Source organism: Cygnus olor, chromosome 3, assembly GCF_009769625.2.
Source record: "Cygnus olor isolate bCygOlo1 chromosome 3, bCygOlo1.pri.v2, whole genome shotgun sequence".
In the NCBI taxonomy this organism is placed as follows: Eukaryota; Metazoa; Chordata; class Aves; order Anseriformes; family Anatidae; genus Cygnus; species Cygnus olor.
This window is the reverse complement of record NC_049171.1, coordinates 32393667-32415217: the sequence shown is the minus strand read 5'-3', so window position 1 is coordinate 32415217 and position 21551 is coordinate 32393667. Positions and strand designations below refer to the sequence as shown.

The 21551-nt window shown below is 42.7% G+C and overlaps 1 protein-coding gene across 1 annotated transcript in view; it reads right to left on the bottom strand.

The window, feature by feature from the left end:
* The window catches only part of KCNQ5 (potassium voltage-gated channel subfamily Q member 5), a 286622-nt gene extending 266344 nt beyond the window's left edge, over positions 1 to 20278 (bottom strand). The window contains exon 1 of the mRNA XM_040550668.1: positions 19913 to 20278. Coding sequence (XP_040406602.1) covers positions 19913 to 20271 — 359 coding nt within the window. The 5' untranslated portion in view covers positions 20272 to 20278. The remainder of the gene's footprint in view (positions 1 to 19912) is intronic.
* Positions 20279 to 21551: the final 1273 nt, after the last annotated feature.

Genomic DNA, 21551 nt, shown 5'->3' with positions numbered 1-21551 from the left:
CTGGAATTTCAGCTTCAGCTTTACACTTCTACTCTTTGCAACTCCAGTGTTAATTCATTTTTCCTTTCTTGGTAATTAAACATGTTGTCCATGCTATTTAATGGAATTTTAGGGAATGCATTTACCTCTATTATCTACTTAACTGGATTATAAAATGCATCATAAACAAATGAAACTGAACAATCTAGTCTTAATTATTTAATACAGTTCTGCATTATATAAATATTAGGTAGTATATTTTTAATTTTAATTATATGTGAGATTTCACAGAAAAAAAAATCACATGCCAAGGACTTTTAATATGGCAAATAAACAAGACTCAAAAGACAACGTATTTTTTTTTAAATATACTTAGTATTGAAAAACATTAATAAAATAAGTAAATATAAAATAAATAAATAAATAAATAAAATAAGTAAATATAAAAATATAGTAATCTGACTGTAGTATTCACAACACTACAGACTTCAGGACTGACTACTCAGGTTTGGAGTAACTACAGCAACAAGAGCAGACCACCAGTTTGACAGCACCAAAAAGGATGCCAGGACAGCCAGGCCTCCCCGCCCCACACACCTTCACAGCATCACAAAATGGCCAAGGTTGGAAGGGACCTCTGGAGATCATCTGGTCCAACCCCCCTGCTAAAGCAGGGTCCCCTAGAACACATTACTCACGACTGTGCCCAGATGGCTTTTGAATATCTCCAGTGAAGGAGACTACAAATTCTCTCAGCAACCTGTGCCAGTGCTCGGTCACCCTCACAGTAACAAAGGTTATCTCATGTTCAGCTGAAACCTTCTGTGTTCCAGTTTGTGTCCATTGCCTCTTGTCCTATTGCTGGGCACCACTGAGAAGAGTCTGGCCCCATCCTCTTGACACCTTCCTTTCAGATACTTACACACATTGATGAGATTCACTCTGAGTCTTTTCTTCTCCCAGGCTGAACAAGCCCAGCTCCCTCATGTGAGAGATGCTCCACTCCCTTAATAATTTTAGTAGCCCTTTGCTGGACTCTCTCCAGAAGCTTCATGTCCCTCTTGTACTGGGGAGCCCAGAACTGGACACAGGACTCCAGATGTGGCCCCACCAGGGCTGAGTAGAGGGGGAGGATCACCTCCCTTGATCTGCTGGCAACACTCTTCCAAATGCAGCCCAAGATACCACAAGGGCACATTGCTGGCTCATGGTTAACTTGTCCACCAGGACTCCTGGGTCCTTCTCTGCAGAGTAACTTTCCAGCAGGTCAGTCCTCAACCTGTACTGGTGCATGGGGTTATTCCTCCTCCTGTGCAGGACCCTGCACTTGAATTTCAAGAGGTTCCTTTCTGCCCATCTCTCCAGCTTGTCGAGATCCTTCTGAATGGCACTACAGCACTCTGGGGTATCAGCCACTCCTCCCAGTTTTGTATCACCAGCAAACTTCCCGAGGAGGCACTCTATCCCTTCATTCAAGTAACCGATGAGTAGGTTAATAATATGGTACCTGGTTTTGAGCCCTAGGGGACACCACTAGCTACAGGTCTCCAACTAGACTCTGTGCCACTGATCACAGCCCTCTGAGACCTGCCATCCAGTCAGTTCTCAATCCACTTCACCATCCACTCATCCAGCCCACACTTTCTGAGCTTGCGTATGACAGTATCATGGGAGACAGTGCCAAAAGCCTTGCTGAAGTCACAGTAGACAACATCCACTGATCTCTCCTCATCTATCCAGCCAGCTGTCCCATCACAGAAGACAATCGGGTTGGTTAAGCATGATTTCCCTTTGGTGTATCCATGCTGACTACTCTTGATCACTTTCTTATCTACCATATGCTTAGAGATGGCCTCCAGGATGAGCTGTTCCATCACCTCTCTAGGGACTGAGGTGGGACTGACTGGCCTGTAGTTCCCTGGATCCTCCTTCTCATCCTTTTTGAAGACTGGAGTGACATCGGCTTTCTTCCAGTCCTCAGGCATCTCTTCTGATTGCCACAACAAAGATGATCGAGAGTGGCCTAACAATGATGTCCACCAGCTCCCTCAGCACTCGTGAGTCCTAATTCCAATTCTAATTCTAATTCTAATTCTAATTCTAATAATTCTAATTCTAATTCAGTCTAATTCTAATTCTAATTCTAATTCTGAAAATGAATCAGACAGAACAAGGGCAGACCTCAAAAGACAAATGTAAGAGTATATTCTGGTTTCTGCCTGGTTCTCTTAGGAAGCAACATTTGCAGTACATGGAGATGTGTGACTTTGTGCCATGAGAATTGATATATTTCTTATATTTCAGGGAAACCAGTATTATAAACTGCTCTACTTAATTGTTTCCAGGTGTATCTCAATTACCACCCAAAAGGATTTTATTCCATTATTTACACACAAGCAATTAAGCATGTAATCACGTTTCATGCAGTTAACATTCAAACTGTTCAATAGAGCCTTACTCTCCAAATATAAGAAAACATTTTCCAGATAAGTTTCCTTTTCAGTGGGACAATTCTAGTCAAACCACTTCCTTCTGCTAGTGACAGACTCAAATCCAATTGTTAGGAGACAAAAATCAGCAGCAAATTATAACAGTGTTCCCTGGAACACAAGCTGCTGTTTTCAGACCTTTTTTTTTCAGTTGATGTCGTGCACCTAATGACAGTATTTAGCATACTTTTTTAGCAGGCTGGTCGTGCAAACCAGGCTACAGAAGCTACAAAAACAAAACTCACTTTCAAAAGCAATAGCCCAGGACTAAAGAAAACTAGCACAGAAATTTGTGGAATTTAATAACAATGCTGGTTCTAGATAGCCATTGTGAGGTTATATAGGACACCAGAATTTCCAGAAATGTCCATCTGGCACATTTCATATGTTTTAAAGTTATAACAGTAATTTTATAAAGGCTGCAGAGTCTCTTTATTACCAAAAGGCTCATCAGAACAAGTATAATCATAATTCAAAGTTAAATGGCATTAATTTTTTCAAAGAATTTTTAAACCATCACTTGCATTTTTGCATTTTGTGTGCATGAAAAGTTGCACAAAATATGTTGCTGCAGGGCTGCACCTAATTATATTGGGCATCCAGAAATAGGTGTATCTGACTCAGAATTTCTGCATACTTTGCCAACCAATCAAACTATAAGAGATGCAAGCTATGGTTAAATTAAGCAATAAGCTGCAAGTTGTGACTTATCAGTATACAGCACGTTGCAAGGAAGAAGATCACAACAGGAAACTGTTTTAAAGTAGTAGTTGTCCGCAGCACAGCTAAGAATATCATCACCACCATGGCTTTGCGCAGTTTGAGTCAGAGGACCAAGTATTCTAAACTGAATGTTACAGAGCAGGATTAAACATAAAATTAGGGTAAGTGCACTAAAGCAGTGATACTTCTGATTGTTGATTGTTGTCTATCATCTTTTTAAACCTTTATAAATGCAAGTATTTTTGCTTGATAATAATTATTCTCCGTAGACTGAATCTTCAAGCCAGGATTAGTTGCTTTTCAATTCTGACAAACACACAACTGGTATAAAAACAGACTTAGCTAGCAGGCAATTCATGCTGAGGCTTTGTCATTAACCTTAAACCAAAAAGGTAACTTCTGATGCAGTACTCTGCAATTGGCCCAGAACACGTGGACAACAGACCTGGTCACCCAAACAAATCCCACTCTCATCCAGGTCTCCTCACCTACCCAACATCTCCACAACGGTGGGATTTTACTTTACTTTTTTTTTTTCTTTTTTCTTTTTTTTTTCTTTTCACAATACTATGAAGGAATATGCAAATCAATTGGACCAAAACTGGTACCAGAGATTTAAAAGGAAAATGTATTTCATCATGAGAATGTGCGGATATTTGTTTTCATGCCGCAAGGGTATTCTTTGATAATTAGCAACTTGCACAAATTTGCTAGACAAAACACAAAACAAAATAGTAGATTAGTCCCCAGACACTTTCTGTCTGAATTTTAGGAAAGCTGAAAATGAATAATGATACTAAAAGAGTGGGGCAGGGGAACTAAAGAGCAATTAAGTCATTGATAACCATCTCATACATAGGCAAAAATGACAACAATTAAAAGACAATTCAATAAGTGATCCATACTGAGAACTTTCCATTAGTAGCTCCTTTTCCACAGAACCATTACCTACTTGCTAATTTAGTCATCAGACTAACTTGCAAGGTCATTTTCTAATTGGGAAGTGGTAAGTCTTGAGTTTGAGTTGCAATTGAGTTTGAGTTTGAGTTAGGCATTGGAATGGGCTGCCCAGGGAAGTGGTTGAGTCACCATCCCTGGAGGTCTTTAAAAGACGTTTAGATGTAGTCCTTAGTGATATGGTTTAGTGGAGGTCTTGTTAGTGTTAGGACAGAGGTTGGACTAGATGATCTTGGAGGTCTCTTCCAACCTAGACGATTCTGTGATTCTGTGATTCTGTAATTTTTAAGGAGTTCTTTTAGTTGATAGCTATGTGTCAAGTAAAGTGGCAATAAATTCCAAGCAGTGTGGCAACTTGACATCAGCCATGTTATATGAATAAATACATGGTGTTTTTTTTAGACTGATATTATAAAGAACAGTCTTCATCTATATTCATTATACAGCAAGCTGCGCTATTAAACACTGCTTTGCACAAAGGCTGCAAACATAATATACAATCAGCTATCAAACTAAAATATGTTTAAGAGCTATTTAAACAGCTGAAGTATTTCCTATTGATTTTAGATTAGGAACATATCCAGATTCCCATGCCTGCAAAAGAACAATCATTTTCAGAAATGAATAAAAGTGTATGTAGCAAAATATGTTATTTTGTACCACATCATTTTCCAAACTCTATGGTTACTTTTGTAGCAGTATTTTAATGACTACTTGTATAGGAAAAGCATGTTGCCACTCACACACTCTGTTATTCATTGCAGTGGTTAAAGCAAAGATCTAAAAACATTGCCAAGAGCATATTGTGATCCATTGCAGCTGCAGGTGAGTTAGCATGTAATACGCTGAAGCTGATGCAGCACAAGCAATCACATCGTGAGCACTGCACAAGAGAGTGACAAAGCAGTGCTGATAAAACAAATTCTCCTTCAGGTTTCTAAGTTATACAGCACTCTTGGAAAATTCAAGAATACTAAGATAAAGGATCCTACTACTTCACTAGTATTTTGTTCGAGCAAGAACTGCTGGATTCAGACTGGAAATAATGGCTAGTAAACAGTTTTAGGATTTGGCTTACCATTTGTACCTCTTAAAGACTTCTCTATCCAAAAGTGCTAATGTTTGACTCAACAAACTGTAAGTCATGTTCTCTACTTATTATTTAATGGGGACAGAGATGTATGTCAGCACTTTTATATATGTTTTTTATATATTTATATGCTTGAACGCATCCGAGTTTCCTGAAAGCCCAAAACAGTGTGCTGAAATTTTAAAGGAAATAAATCACTGTGATAAAAGCTGCACTCTTCACCTCTGAACAATGTCCATGGGGTCCTCTCACATGGATGGCTATTAGCAAGCCCTTATATTCCAGTCCCATGGTCCTCTGAGGGAGACTTGAGTTAATCAGAGAGCACAGAGGCAGTAAAAGATCATTAGTGCCTTAGGAAAGCAACCATGCACAACCAAAAAAGAACAAGTTGACTGGCAGAGAAGCTAAAAAGCCACTAAAAGAGAAGTCAGATGTCTTCACTTTCAATGGCTTTTTGGAAAAAAAACTGAGATCGGCTAAGAAGAATCAGAAGCTTTTATTCATCTTTCCATTGGTGTAAGAAGCTAGAAACACTTGTTCACCTCAGATGCAAAAGACTTCACATACACGAAAAGGAATAGCCAGGTCTTGCCAGTGTTGGTTTTTCCCAGGATAAAAGAGCTGACAGTCTTCTTTGCTTTGTCTTTGGGGAAGATGAGGGTGCCTAAACTAAAAAGTGTGAGGATTCAAGAAAGTTTGGGTTGTCTTTTGATTTGCTACAGTTATGTGTCCTCTGATGCACTAAGAGAGCAAACATAAAAGACAACCAGAAGACACGGTGTGTGTGTGCTATTTTAATGAGCTCAGTGCATTCAATGATCTAAAGCAGAACTGCAGCTGCAGGCACAGTGGACTCAGCCTACCTGGGCAAAGTATATAACAATTTTAAATGTCTGTTATCTAGTAGTTAGCTGGTAAAATATTATTTTTTTACCTCCATTTTTCAATAATTTGCTTTAAATTTATACATGTCTTTGAAAGTTTGGTAGACTGTCCCAAAAGACATAGTGATTATCTCATAGCAATATGATCAGTCGAAATCAATTAAAGTATCTCAAGAGCATTAAGTTCATCCTCATTCCATACTACAGACTGCAAAACAGAAGTAGGCAGATGCAGAAGCTTGTTTTGAGAAAAACAGCCTCATAGAAAACATATCTCAAAACAAACATACTACACCAACTAATGTCTATCTTCTCAAAGCTTAAGTCATAGGGTTTTGACATTGTTTCAAATAAACAATGAGATTGATATTAATCACTTCTCCCTGGATATCTCGCTAGCCTTTACTAGCTACTTAATTTCTTTAATTTCATTAGCATCCTCAGAAAAAGTGAAGAGATGGTTGGTCTTTACTGCCATTAGTTCATCTGCAACCTGTTATCCCTGCCATGTGCTGGGAAGTTGTGCTGCCATTTTGCTTGTCCATCCACCAGTCATCCTTTTCTCTAATTCAGTATCTTCAGACAATAATGCAGGAAGAACTCTCTCATTAACCACATGACATATAACATTCATAAAACTGTTACACAGTGAAATTCCCAGGTTATGTAACAACTCAGTATCTGCCAAAAAAAAGTGTCATTTTCAAAAAGTGATTGAAAAAAATTTAACAGTTTTTGTTACAGGTTTACTGAAGTTAGGTAAGTTAGGAATGCATTCATGTTAATCCTCTGCTGTCAGTAGCTCACTGTTGAATGAACAGCATTTCTAACACTTGCTCCTGAGGTTGCCAGACAGAGTAAAAAGGAGCTGTTTCATTTGTTCTTATTTTTTCCCCTTAATGAATCATGCAAAGTGTGCTTTCTGGTTTTGTAACTCATGCAATTTTAACAACTGACTAGCCAGATGCTTTGTACGGCTATTGAAAGTCAAGACAAGTAACTTTCTCCCTAGACAGTAAAAGGAGCAAAATCTAGGCTCAAAGGCAGAGGTTACAGAGTTCCAGTGATGAGCATTCAGAGCTGAGCCTGACGAGAGGATGGTGCAAGAATTGAAATACTGAGAGTCTGAGTGGTAGCTTTAGCTATGGTGTCAGACAGGTCAGACCTTTAAGGTATTGGGTAGCCAGATCTCATATTAGGAATGATAAAGGTGCATCTCAAAAGTGACGTCTGGGCTACCAATCTGAATAAAGGACAGTGACACTATTGTCTGCAGTAATTAAGAAGAAAAGCAGGGGGAGAATTGAAATTCATGCCTATTATGCTGACCAGTGACACTGTATTGCCTTTCCACATTATTCCAAGAGAACAGTTGGATTTCCTCTCTAAAGGCTTGGTTTGCAGAGCATCTAAGACAGTGATTGCTAGCTAGCTGGGTATCTAGAACAACTAAGCACAAAAGTGATATAAATACTTGGTATTATTTAATCAAGAACTTGCATCTCCCACATTCATTATATAAAGAAGTTTATGGATTAGTAAATTACATCCTGCAGAGCTGTGTCTGTGTGTGCAAACACTTTCACAAGGTACTGTAATAATTTTTCAGTCTTTTGCATTAGTTATTGTTTTTAATCCAACTAAAAATGTTAGCGATATTTTACAACACATAACCAGTAATTCATAGGGTTAGACTGCAAGACAGTAGCTTTATCCTCCTGCCAGAAAACAGTATGAAATATATCCGCAGTGATTTGTTGCTGTCACCTGAACACCCTCTAGAGGTAGGCAAGGAAGCCCTCAGTTTGAAATTAAAACAGATCCGTTCCAGTAACAGCATAACCTGCCAACACCGTCTGTCCATCACAGAACTCTTCTGATTTAAAGACAGAAGTTTTATTACTGAGCCATCACAACAGATCAAATGCAGCAAATACCGTGTGTGTGCACAAAATACTGCTCCACAGTACACACTGGACTGGGACGGATGCAAACACTCCAGTTCATTGCCAGAGGCAATGTAGGTATGCAGAGCTGAGTGGGACTCATTAATAAACTTAACCCATTCCCAAAATCAAAGTACACTTCATTTGTCTTGCCTGAGTCTTTTGTAACTTACTTCAAGATCTTTTCAACTGTTCGTGTTCTCATTCAGGCTCATTTTCGTATCAGTCTTATAGAGATTTGCCACTTTTATAATCAAGACAGAACAATAAAATTTTGCCATGGATTACTAATCAGGAAAAACACAATCTAAATTTTATAAAATCATATTTCTTAAATACTGACTGATAGTCAATTATATCTTTCAGCTACAGATCGTATCTGAAATGTCACTATCTGCACTGGCTTAATAAATCTGAGTTTTCAGTCATTATCTATTACACTATTTATGATTAACTCCTAAAGCTGATGATAAAAGCAAGTCAAAAAGATTACCATGACCCTTCCTTGCAGGGAAGTAATTTAAACATATGGGCAGGCAAAAAAAAATACTGGAGAGCAAAATCACACAAAGGATTTTTCAAAGAAAATCCTTCTTTTCTGACACTTACTGGTGTGATAACACATTTCAGTTTGATATAGATATTTCAGCTCCTTCTTTCCCATTAATGAACAGCAACAATAACAACATTTAATCTAATTTTATTGTATTTTTAGATGTCTTTGATATTTTATAGGTGTCATTAACTCAGCTATAGTTTCAAGGAGAAATTCCCTGGACAAGGATAAGACTGCTCTGGAGTGACTGAATTCTTTCCTGCAGAAAAAGTCTCTGAGGATTATATTTCTCAGCAAGCCAAAGGGTATTCAGAGGGATGGAAATTTCAGATGTCTCTCCTCAGGTCTTCCTCCAAGTGTGCCTGTACTCTTGACAGAGGGCAGAGATTGGGCTGCACTTCTGCTTTGTCCCTTCCTGTCAAACTATCCACAGGAGCAGCCAAAATGTGACCTAAGCTCCAGCCAAGCGTGGATCCAGGCGGGAATAAAACAGCTGAGGCTCATTCTCAGCAAAGAGGAGGGTGCTGATGTCATGAGGATTGCTGTCCCCAATATATGTTAAGCCTACAAGAGCCATCAACAAGATCAGAAGCAGTCCACAGAAGATGCTACCTTCTACACCCTGCTGGGCAAATTCGTCTTGCAGGTACAGATCGTGCTGGAATTGCCAGAGGATGTGGACACCTGCTTGGTGAGGGGGGCAGCCTGCATGCAACTGCTCCCCAGCCGGGCACGTGGCATGGCTCATGCGTGTCACCTGCCTTTCTGGAAATGCAAGAGACTAAGACATACAGCAGGGCTACACGCTGCTGCTCTGAAGAAAGGGTCTGCTGTTGCACAGTGTAATGTTTTGCTATAGCATTTTCAAGCAGTTTATATACAGTATTCAAATTGCACAGACTGGGGTTCATCCATTATTCTAACATGATATGAAATCAAATGAATGAATAAGCACATTATCATAAAGCAGAAAAATACTGAAAACTATTGTTTTAAGTCTAAAAAAAAACTTGGCCTCTGACTCTGATAATAAGTCAGATACCTGTATTCGCTTTAGCTACCAGAACACGCATACACATACACACACACAAAATACACCAACATTTACCAAGGGAAAAACCACAATCAGGTGTTGAATAAAATTTTCATTATGTAGAAAAATATTACTGATTATTTCCTCAGGTCTGCACAAAGGGTCAAAACCTCAATGGAAGAAAGATATAAAGATCAATAGAATGTTTTATCTATATTTAAATCTGATAAATTGATTCACATTGGTACTTCAGCGTTCTCTCAACAGGAAGCAAATAAGAAAAGGGAAAATGTCAATTAAAACATGTTAATAATGTAAGATAAGCCCACATTTCTAATTTAAACATAATATTCAATGTCAGTCAAGTATTGTTACAGTCAAGTAGACATTCATAAATTCTCCCTCACTTTGAAGATTTTGTTCCCATCTAGGTAATGTCTTCTGCCTCTGTACACTTCCACAAGTGCTCTCAACATAGCTCTCCCTACACAGTATCTCCAAACAGCAAATCTCATGTGGAGTGCCTGCATATACAAAATATAATAGCTTTAACAACTTTGGAATAGGCCTTCATCTCTCCATACAGGAATTTCTCAAGTATATCTTCAGAAGCGTAATAAACATATCTCTAATTCAGATGGTTTTCACGATCATCCCTGATTGAAAGACAGAGCTTTTATCAATGCTCAGTTGATGATTTCTACTAACTACCATGTAAGTGCTATTAACTACTAATAATGCCACTAAAAATTACATCTAAAAGCATTTTCAGGATGAAAATCAAAATTCCTTCCAAAGTGCACTTATAATTCGTGATCACCACCTGCCTCATCACTGCCTACAAGAATCTGTCAATTCCAATGCCCTGGCATGCAGATTACTGGAAGCCAAATCACAAGTTTAGTCAGCAGCCAGTGTGACCTTTGAGGAAGGCTAACTTTCCAGACAGTATCTCCAAGCACCAAATCAAATCTATTGCTTCCAAGCTTAATGGGGGAGAGAAATATGTTTGTCTGAACAACTTTTTTTGTTATATAAAAATTTACAACACAACACCTAAACAGCAAAGCTGTTTCTATTTTTTTTTTTTTTTTTTTTTGGAATTCTTCATGTTCAGTCTACGGATGCAGTTATTAATGGGTTGTTTTCTCAAGGAGAGAAACATCCACTGATTGAATGACTAGCAATTCAGTAAATCACTAAAGTGCACATGTACCTAGTGTGACTAACTGCATAATGCACAGGAAGTGTCCTGAAACCTCCTCTGAGAAACTGACATTTAATTCACATTGCTAGTAAAAGCAATTTAGGTGGGGCCAAAGGCATGAAAAGTTCCACCTCACAGCTGCACTTCAGGAGAGTCTCAGGGACAGCTCTGAGAAACACCCTCCCTCTGCCAGCACAGGCTCCTTTTTCCTTCCCATTGCACAGATATCTGCAGGGAGCTCACTGCACCCGTACACGAGCTGCTTTACATTTCCTGCCACCAATAAGAATCCTTTTGCAGAGGGCAGCAAACAAGAATGTGGTCTTCTATGGCGATGGCTCATACAAGGCACACAAAAAAATTGACTCTGCAGAAACTATTGCACAGAGATGAGAGAAGATACAGAGATTTCTTTCCTCCAAATAATTTTACAGGCCACTTCTAACCTCAGTCAGCATGTAGCAGTATATTTCAAGTTGATGAATCCACTGTGTGATGTCCTGGCAACACGGCAATGCATCTTCTCCAGCATGGGGCCACATGAAAGGACATCACCTGCTCTCCAACCCCAACCCTGTGCAGACACCACGCAGGGCTCACACCAGCTTTCTCCGAGCATCACCTGTCATGCTCTGAAGACATGTCAGTGTCACCATCAAAAAGACGTGCTTGCTGATACAGACTCCTCTCCTGGGGAGACTAACCTGCATTTCCAAACTCCCTGCCGAACACCTCCATGACTTACAGAAGTGCATCCAACACATTTCATCTTCTTTTTCCCACAAAGGCCCTCTCAGGTCTGTCAGGATCCATACAAGTTATATATTTAGAAAAGGCCGCAGCAGTAACTTTTAAGTGCGTCCCTGTTAACAGAGCACGGAAGAGGAAGATTTGTGCATTTGCATCTAATGGGTAATTCTCAGATACCATGGTTATGGATGAGTTTAAGCCATACAAAGCAATTAAATTTAATGCACTAGAAGAAGACAGATGCTATTTCTGACTGAATGACCTCAAAAGAATGGACGTAGATGCTCTAATCTGAGACCCTAGAAAACAAGGGACCATCTGAATACGTTTGGTAACATTGTTTTTCTCTCAAAGCAGAAAGATCTTACTCTCTTGGGTTTGTCATATTTGACTCCTGGCACCAGTATGTTGATACCATATGATACCTGCTATGACTACAATAAAATAATTAAACCTCTACAAAAACTCTCAAAAGGTTTAATGTGTTCCCTTCTTTTAAGAAGGGAGCCTCAAAGCAAGAAGGTAGCCAAGACAAACAGGGATATATTGCTTAAATCAAGAAGTGGGCAGGTACAGAACTTCCTTTCTTCATTATTCCTAATCAGTTTAAGAGCATGATTCATGTGTTAAACTTCATTTGATACAAGTGTGGGGAAAAAAAAGTGAATTACCCATTGAACACACAATGGAATAATTAAAGGAAGCTGTAGGTACTCCATGCCTTTCAAAATCCATCACTCTTCAAGAAAAAGCTTACGTACATATTTATGTCCATCTTTGTTAAGGAAAACCTACACATTTATGCTTGAATATCTTCTTGGATGAAGGCCAAGCAGAGAAATTCAGATATGTGTAACTGGAGGACTGTGTCCACCTCTGAATCACCGGCCCAGACCATACATGCTCTTGTATTCTTTCAAGTAGAATACAGTGCCTAAGATTACACTTCAGTGCCCAAAGTGATGAACGTTTTGTGAGCTTCCTGTAAAGCAATTACACTGCAACTCAGACAGCTATCACAAGATAAATCTACTGTTCAACAGAAAATTGAAAATACTTCTTGATCAAATACAGCTGAACTGTAAGACAGTCTTTGAACTTTTAATTAATGTCTGTAAAGGAATTTTACTTTGACATGAGCACAGCAACTGCTTAAAATTATTTTGCAATTGATAAAACCATACAGCTGATGAATTTTCTACCTTAACTGAGCTGCAGTGGCAATCCCTTGGGCAATCGAAGTCTGTTCTCTTACAGGAAACCTGCAAACCAAACTCTTAAAAAAATCTCTTGCAGAAGACAAAAAGGGAAAAAAAATATACAAGTTTTCCCAAATTCAATATAGTTTATATAATACATACAGTCAAAAGCAAATTTTAGTCCACCAGCACTAAAAAGAAAAGAATGCATGCTCTGTTGTGTGAATGGTTTGCAAAGGGAAAAAGCAAGATTTATTGTAAGAAAAAGTATCTGCCTCATTAGGAAGAAGGTATCAAATAATATCTATGATGTTTACATGTTAAAGTTTTTTCATTACATAGTATAATTTATTTGTCCTACTCCATCTTATTTTACCTATGTGAAGAAGATGCAGTTTTCCTTCGAATAAAATCTGTGGCAAATTTTCATCAGACATATAATTTATGGCAATGGAAATATGAAACATATAAAAATGTTAAACACTTGGCAATTAAGTTTTGTCTGTGAGCTACTAAGAACCAACTACCCTGCAGCACTGAGTTTTATTTGCAATATTAGGAGTTTACATTATCTAGGAATAAAAGCTTATATACATATATTTCCATAAAAAAAAAAAAAAGATTAATAAAATTAAAAAATGTGTTTTTCCATTCCACTAAAACTATAATGAAAATTTTTCCTTCATTTTCATGAATATTGGTAGATATATTAATGATGATTATTCTAATGAATATTGAATTCACTGTTAATGAAGGAATGATCACTAGTATTTCATTCAGTGGATTCTAGGCATTATTTGTAAGTATTTGAAAAATTTTAGCTCAATTCTACTTTCACCCAATTCAGGGAATTTAATTCATCACAAACAACAACAGTAAAACAAGGCGATTGGCTACTGACGATACAGTCAAATTTGGAGCACTGAAATCGCATCAAATCTAAGTATTGTGACATTTATTTTTGCTTTATACAGTCAAATACTACAGAAGCTTAAAAACTATTAAAATAATAATAAAAAAAAGAAGTCTCCAGCTCATTAAGCTATCGTCTAGAACGTACTGTGCAAATCTCTCATGCAAATAGTGTCTCACAGGCAATTAAAATCTTCCTAAAATCTTCCCTGCATCCTCTAAAACAACTACCCCTTTGAGACAACACATATTTAATGTCACATTACATATTCATAGATTGCCCTACCCCTGGCCAAAATCTGTAATTCCAGGCAATATTTTTCACCGTATGAGGCCGCAGGAAGTTCATCCAGAGTACCCACATTGCACAATCAGCAAGACAAGAAACATCACTCAGAGAAAAAACACATCTAAGACAGAACTGTTACCCCCGAATATAATGCCAATTATAATAATGCCAACTATTATAATGCCAAACCTAAACACTAACGTACTGTTCTATCGACCTCGCTAACCACATTCACAATTCATTATCTCATTTGAGAACTGAACATTAGGACAAATAGAAGAAAGCCCATATGCATGAACTCTCACCAGTCCTGGTCTTAGTGACTTTCTCAAAGAAAACCTTTTGTTCTCTTCTTTCTAAGAGGCTGAGGAACAGTTTTGATTTTTATGGCAAAGCAGTGTTTCCCCTGGACCACTACTGTTGAATGAGAGAGCAAGGCCAGTACAAATGAGTGAACTGAGGAAACCAAGCCTGAAAAGAACAAAATGTGAAACAATATTTTGGTAAGTGAAAATCAGTTCTTATGCACATGACATGATAAATATTCCCAGCCCTGAAAATCCTCAGGCAGGCAATAGCTCTCCAACAAAAATTGAATGAAAAAGAGAAGCTACATGTTATTTGTTGCCCATGATAGGGCTCCAGAAGAGGGCTGCTGTCCATGAACAACAGTAGGAAAGTGCAGGAATGCAGCATTGTTGCCCATTTTATCTTCTCTTGTGATCACAGAGAACATGTAAGTGGTTTTGAAAATTGTTGTATCTTGCCTCTCTGGTTAGAGTCTCATGACTGAGATGAACAGTACAACAACATACAGAAAGTGAACATAAAAAACAAGCAAACCCAATTAAAAGAACAGTAGAGCTCAGCATGTGGTGCAGAAAAATCCCATGCATCCATATGGTCTGGGAAACCACTGTTTGGGCAGCAGCCTCAGTGAAAAGGGCCTTGGGGTTACTGTGCACATGGCAGGTTGTGTAAAAGCCAATAGCATACACCCACCAGAGATAAGGTAAGCAACATACAGTTATTTGAAGAAGGTTGTTATTCTCCTTTATTCATCATGCCCTCACACCATGGGACCCAGTTGTGCCCTGCCACCAATTGATCAGGGATGTGCAGAAGCTGAGAGAGACCCTGTAGAGCCACTAAGAAGGTTTGGGGCCTCAAGTACAAGAGGCTCCCACAACACAGCTGAGGGAGCTGAGCTCCTTCAGTCTGGCAAGAGGGTGATCTACCAGTTGACCGGCAGCCTACAGCAAGTCAAGCAGCCTACAGCTACCTGAAGAGAAACAGTATGGTTAAAGAAGCCATATTCTTCTTGACAGTGCCAGATGATACGAAAAGGAGAAATGACCAGAAACTGCCAGTTGGGAGGTTCAGGTTGACTCTCCCCCCACCCCAAACGTTCTACTTTCAACCGTGGTGTAGTACAGGCCTACAACAGGCTACCCAGTGAGGCTGTGGGACCTCCATACACCAAAGTTTAAGACCTGACCAGACAAAGCCCAGTTGATATGAATGAGAAGAGTGTGGCACACACATAGAATCACAGACTGATTCAAATGCAACAAACTGCTGCAGATTTATACTGAACTGCATCTAAGTATTCACCATCATTCATTGTCACTCTCCGAAAGAAAATGCTTACTAAACTTTAGGTGGCAGTTAAACAGCTTTACATTTTTACCTCTTCAGTACCTAATAAGATTGGCTTTGCCACACCATTTATTGTTCAGCCCTGCTATCATTTGTTATTTGTAATGCACATCATACTGTTATTTGTTTTTTAAAATAAATAAAAGTACATTGTTATCCTAACAATAGGAGGCCCTGACTCTGAAATGCTACTTGGAAAGATAAATGCCATAGATCTACCCTCAGAGCACCTGGAACGAGTTCATTAGATGCCCTAAGATGGATAGAATAAAGTGATAAAATCATTTCTCCTGCTTTCTGATAGGCAAGTATTTGGGGTGTTGCACATTATTGTGTTTTTAATCAGAATGTAGAATGTAGAACCTCCCTAATTATACCCATAGCACAGTATGATGCAGCACTGTTAGCTCAGATGCAAAGAAACTGCTGTTCAATAGCCATCTGATCATCAGTAAAATATGTCTGGAAAGCAGATCTGGAAAACTAAAATAGCTAGTTACATGTTTGATGGCATCATTAGACTTTTTCAGAAATCATTTCTCAGCCCATTTCCATAAAGAATGCAAAGAACAAGAAGAAGAACATTGTAGCGGGTCACAAATTCATCTAGCACGGTATCTTATCTCCAGCAATGACCAGCAGAAGACGCCCATGGAAACATCAATACAGGTCACGCAAAGTGATACTGGTGCATGCATCCAGCCCTGCGATTTGTGATTCAGAAGCTTCCAGAGCAAAAGGTGGTGGCTTTGAAAAGACAATGACATTACCATGACAAATATTAAAGACTTTTGCACAGAATTTATTAAAAAGTTAGTAAGAAACAGAAACTTTATTATTCCTGAACTAAATCCAACATGTTAAAGTAAGAAACTTATGCAACTAATTATATCCTACAAGTAAAAACAGTATCAAAGAGTAATATTTTTTCTGAGCTTCTCATGCCATCTCTTTTTCAGAATGTCAGTTAAGAATAAAAATAATACAAAATCCTTATGACAGCTGAAGATGAAACCCAGAGTTAAATTTGCAACAAATCTGGAATTCCCCTTTGATCCGTCTAAGGCGAAGTCTACACATTCTTATCAAACCAACCAAACAACCCAAAATAATCTAAATAAACAACGACAGCAACAACAAAAAGAAATTCTATGACATCCCAAGACAACAGCTTCTCAGAAGTTACAATATTACAGCATTTTAACATACGTGCACGTGCATTAAATATGCACATGCTCCATGTGTAGGTGATGTGGTGTGGCATAAATACTTTATTAGCAAGAGTTTAAGTTACTGACTCATTACTCACAAATGGTATGAATGTTCTTTTCTGATTTCATAAGCGTACATATTTTAAGTGTTCCTAAATGACTAAGAACAGAAGACTGTGGTGCTTGCAGTAAAGATTTTAACTAGGGCTTCCATGTAAAGAGCTACTGAGATACACAAAAAGGAGCCAAGAAACACGTAATTTACGGCTCTACTACCCAGCACAATTATACCGAAGTCAAAGGCCCATGCTCAAGAGTAATATAGTTCACCTAGTAGCAAAAGTTTGCAGAACAGCTGTCTTTGCCAGCAGTTTACATGGTTGTATTTACAAATAAATTAACCAACTGACTTCCAAATGCAGGTCACACCACTTGCTCCTCAGGTGGCTGGCCTATTTTTCTCTCTGCTTTGAAAGGCCAAGAAAAAAAAAGAAGAGCAAATTGGGCATAATTCTCAGCTCTAAAGCACTTTCCCTGTGGAAATGAGAAATGACAATATCACTGCAGGGATGGTTTCTCATTTGTAACTGGTGCTTAATTCCCCCCTTCTCACTGCAAAAACAAACAGGCAAGACTAAATAAACTCATACATCTAAGACTTCAAACTGAAACTCTGAAAGCACCCTTGGGTTATTTCAACCCTGCGTATCACAGTGAGCTTCATTTTAGGAGAACAATGATCTAGACAGAAGGTCTTACACCAGATATCCCATTTCTGTACCAGAAATAGTACAGGGCTATAACGGGCTCTGCGGTAGTCAAGAATAGCTTAGCAGAGGTAGGAGCAGACATCTCATCCACATACTTTGTAATGTCTTTGCAACTCTAAGCTGTTTCAAGACTTTTTGTTTGTTTGTTTTTAATTACTTTTTTTTTTATTATTATTATTCTATAGGAAAGTATCTCTTCTAAGATGCAATTGTATTTGATCAGGTGGCTGGAAAGGAGTCCGAAACACCAAAAATATTATCTGACTATTTGGCAGTCATTAATCAGAATTAAATAAATACCTTAAAAGAATTTATAGACTGGCAATGAAGATGGCTGACAAATTGACATCCAATGGAACTTCAAATGCACCTTAAAAACAGGGAGCTGTAGTAGTCACAGATCCTTAAAGGTAATATTATTACTAGGTGCCTTTATATTACAGTAATGTTTCAAGCTCTTTCACACAGATCTGCTCAGATAAAAGATATAATGTTGGCATTTACAGCTGCCAAAATTGCCATTTGCAATTAAAAATTAAAACTGGCTCTCATTCTATGCAGGCAATTATCTAAACGCAGCTGGCGATCTTCCTTGTTTACAGCGCTGCTGTGTCATGACTTCACTCTGTTTGGAAATTTACTTTTTTTTTTTTTTTTTTGGCGGTTTAAACTTGTCAACTTTATTTCCAACTTGAACTTTCCTTGTTTTAATGGTTTTCATTGTGATGTCAGAGAGAAAGGTCCAAAACTGCAATTTATGGATTTTCTATGGCAACTTCAGGCACTGCAGTAAGACAGCTCCTAGCAAGTAGTTCAGAGATTCTCCCACTCTTAATTAAGCACGATCTACGCTGCAGGAGAACACCTGTAAGAACCCAAATAGCAAAATGTACCCAATAAATGCCCTCCAAGAAGAAAGTTCGATCTGTAAGTGTGATTTGCACAGTAAAATAGACTGGGCAGCTCTACTCGGGGGTCAAAAAGCCTTTTACTGGCTAAATGATAACGTTACATCTGTTCCTACTCCTTATCTTCTATAGCAATTTTGATCTCCTAAGGAACTCCATCCTCGATGTATCCCACTAAGCACACTGCCATGTTTTTGGCAAAGTATTTTTCTGCCCATGAAAAGTTATATGAAAGTAGGATATGGGGGATTCCCTGGTTGCTGGGAGAGGAGTAGTCTCTGTGCTACCAGCTTTTAGGGACCAGTTGCTTTTTCACCGGAGCTGCTGTAACCGCTAGCTTGATTCGAGCAACTCTCAGGGAAAATAGTTACCTACAGCAAATCAATTAAATCTTCCTTTCTCTTTACAATGTATCTTCTGTGGTCAAACACAGAAATACCTTGTCCTGCACCCCCGTTACAGTCACACCTATCACACTCCATCCGTAATTTATTGCAGCGTTTCCACCTAGTGCTCCATTGCAATGCCTCCTTGCCAGACACCGTGTTGCGTGTCTTCACCAGCCATCCAGCAGGCTTTCGAGCTGGACCTTTCCCCCAAGCATTACTGAAAACCATGACGGCAGAGGATTGCCATCGATGTGAGGACCACCCGGAGATACCTGAAGCAGTTACAGGGCTCGGATCCCCTCACACCGCTATTCCGGGCAAGCCTGTGTGGATAAATCAGCGCAAGGTCCCCGGCGCTGTGTCAGTGCCGCTCAGCACAGGGCACGCGGGGATCAGTCCCACGCTGCCTGGGAAAGAGGGGAAGCGCTGGCCCGAAAGGAGGAGTTAGGTTCTCAAAGAAAAGGCGCAGAAACGCCAAATCCCAAAGAAAAGGCTGCTCGCTGCTCCCTTCCGAAGCGCTGACCCCCCTTGCGGGCAGCAGGTGGGCGCAGGGGTGGCTGCCCGTCGGGGAAGCGGAGCATCCCCCGGCGCTGTGTGCCTCGGAGCCGAGCCCACGAGTGGGGTGGAAGCACCGCGGGTGGAAGCGGCGCCTCGCGGGCTCCCCGGCAGTAACTTTGCAAAGCCTCCCGCCCGCTGACCGCCGGGCAAACGCCACGCCGGGGGCCGGCCCCGGTGCCCCTCGACGGGGCGTCCGGCGGGTTACCGGGGGTTAAAGAGGGATAACGGGGGGCAGCGGGGGTTAGCAGGGGTTAGCGGCTTTCCCGGCGCTTTTCCCGCAGGTGGCAGCGGCCCCGCCGGGCGCGGGGCGATGCTCGGGGAGCGGAGCGGAGCGATGCTCGCGGGGAGGATGCTCGGAGCCCGGCGGCTCCAGACGGGACGGGAGGGAGTCGGTACTCACACGAAGGCGTGGTAGACGAAGGCCCAGCCGCGGGGCCGCTCCAGCACGTTGTACAGGTAGTTCTGCAGCCGGCGGTACTTGGCGTTCCTGCGACAGCTCGGCCCGCTGCTGTACGACAGCGGCTTGCCCAGCAGGCTCATGCGGGCGCCGTGCTTCCCTCGGCGGCCCTCCCGCAGCCCGGCGGGGGCGGCCGCGCCGCCGGCGGTGCCCAGCAGCAGCAGGCCGTCGCCGCGGGCCGCCGCGCTCGCCAGCGCCCTGCCCCGGCCCGACTCCACATCCTTCATGCCCGCCGCCGCGCCGCTCTTCACCCAGAGCCCCGCGGAGCCGCCCTCCTCGCCGCCGCCGTGGTTGCGGGGCATGGCATCACCCCGGGCGCCGGGGCGGTCGCCGGGGCCGCGGCGGAGCAGGGCGCGGGCGGCGGCGGCGGCGGCGGCGGCCCGCAGGAGGCAGCGGGGGCCGAGGGGCTCCGGGCGGCGCCCGCGGGCCGGGGGGGCGCGGGCCACTTCGGGCGGCCCGGGCTGCGGCAGCTTCGCGGGGGCCCCGGCGAGGCGGGCGGCGGGCGCCCCCCCGGGCAAGCTCTTCTCCCCCCGGCCGGCGGCACCCCGTGGCTCCGCGGCCCGGGGCGAGGCGAGGAGCCCGGGACGGGGCGGCCGGAGGGCGGCGGGCGGGCTCCGGGAGGCCGCGGGGGCCCCCGGGCCGCGGCTCGGCGGCGCCTCCCGCCGCCCCCTGCCGCCCCTGCCGCCTCGGGCTGCGGGCGAGCGGCGGAGGAAGGCGGCGAGGAGGGCGGCAGAGGCGGGGAGAGCGGCGGGGCGAGCGGCCGGGCGGGACGCGGAGCCCGCAGGCTAGGCGATGTCCATGCAAGTCCCAAAAAGTCGCCCGGCTGCCGCCGCTCGTCGCGGCCGGAGGGAGGCTCGGCCGCCGGCGGGACCCCGCTGCGGGCGGGGAGCGCAGCCGGCCCGGGCGGGGCAGCGCAGGAGAGCCGCCCGGTGTCCCCCCGAGGGCGCGGCGCAGCCCCGGCGCTTCCGCCGTGCCCCGGCCCCGCACGGTCCCGGCGGCGGCGGGGGCTGCCCTGGCCGCGGGCTCCCCGGTTCCCCCCCCCCCCCCCTCCGCCCCTCTGCCCCCGTGCACGGTGGCTCCGGCTGCGCTTCGGTGCGGCCGGAGCGCAGCGGTGCCGCCGCTCGGTGCCCGAGCTGAGCCGAGAAAACAAAGCTCCCCCTGCCGAGAGTGGGCCTTTAACTCCCCGGCGCATCAAGGTGAGCTTGCGGAAAAAAAAAAAAAAAAAATCCACGCCGCAGGCGCGGCCGCTCTCCGCGCCTCTCCCCGCCCGCAGCCGGCGGGAGCCGTGCGGGCTTTGGCCGCCGGTTGTTTGCCAGTGCTCGCAGGGTGCCCCCAGCCCCGGCCCCGGCAGCCCCCAGCCCCGTCGCTCCGCGGCCACCCGCCGCCCGTGCCCATGCCCGGGGCTCAGCACTGGCCGCTGCCCCGTCGGGGGTCTCCGAGGCGGCCGCGGGGTCGCGGGAGCCCCGTGGGACACAGGGGAGCCCCGTGGGACACAGGGGAGACCCACGGGTGCTCTGGCGCCGGCTCGTTGGGGGCAAGTGCAGGGCACTGTTTTTGCAGCCTGGGCACTGCTGTGTGAAAA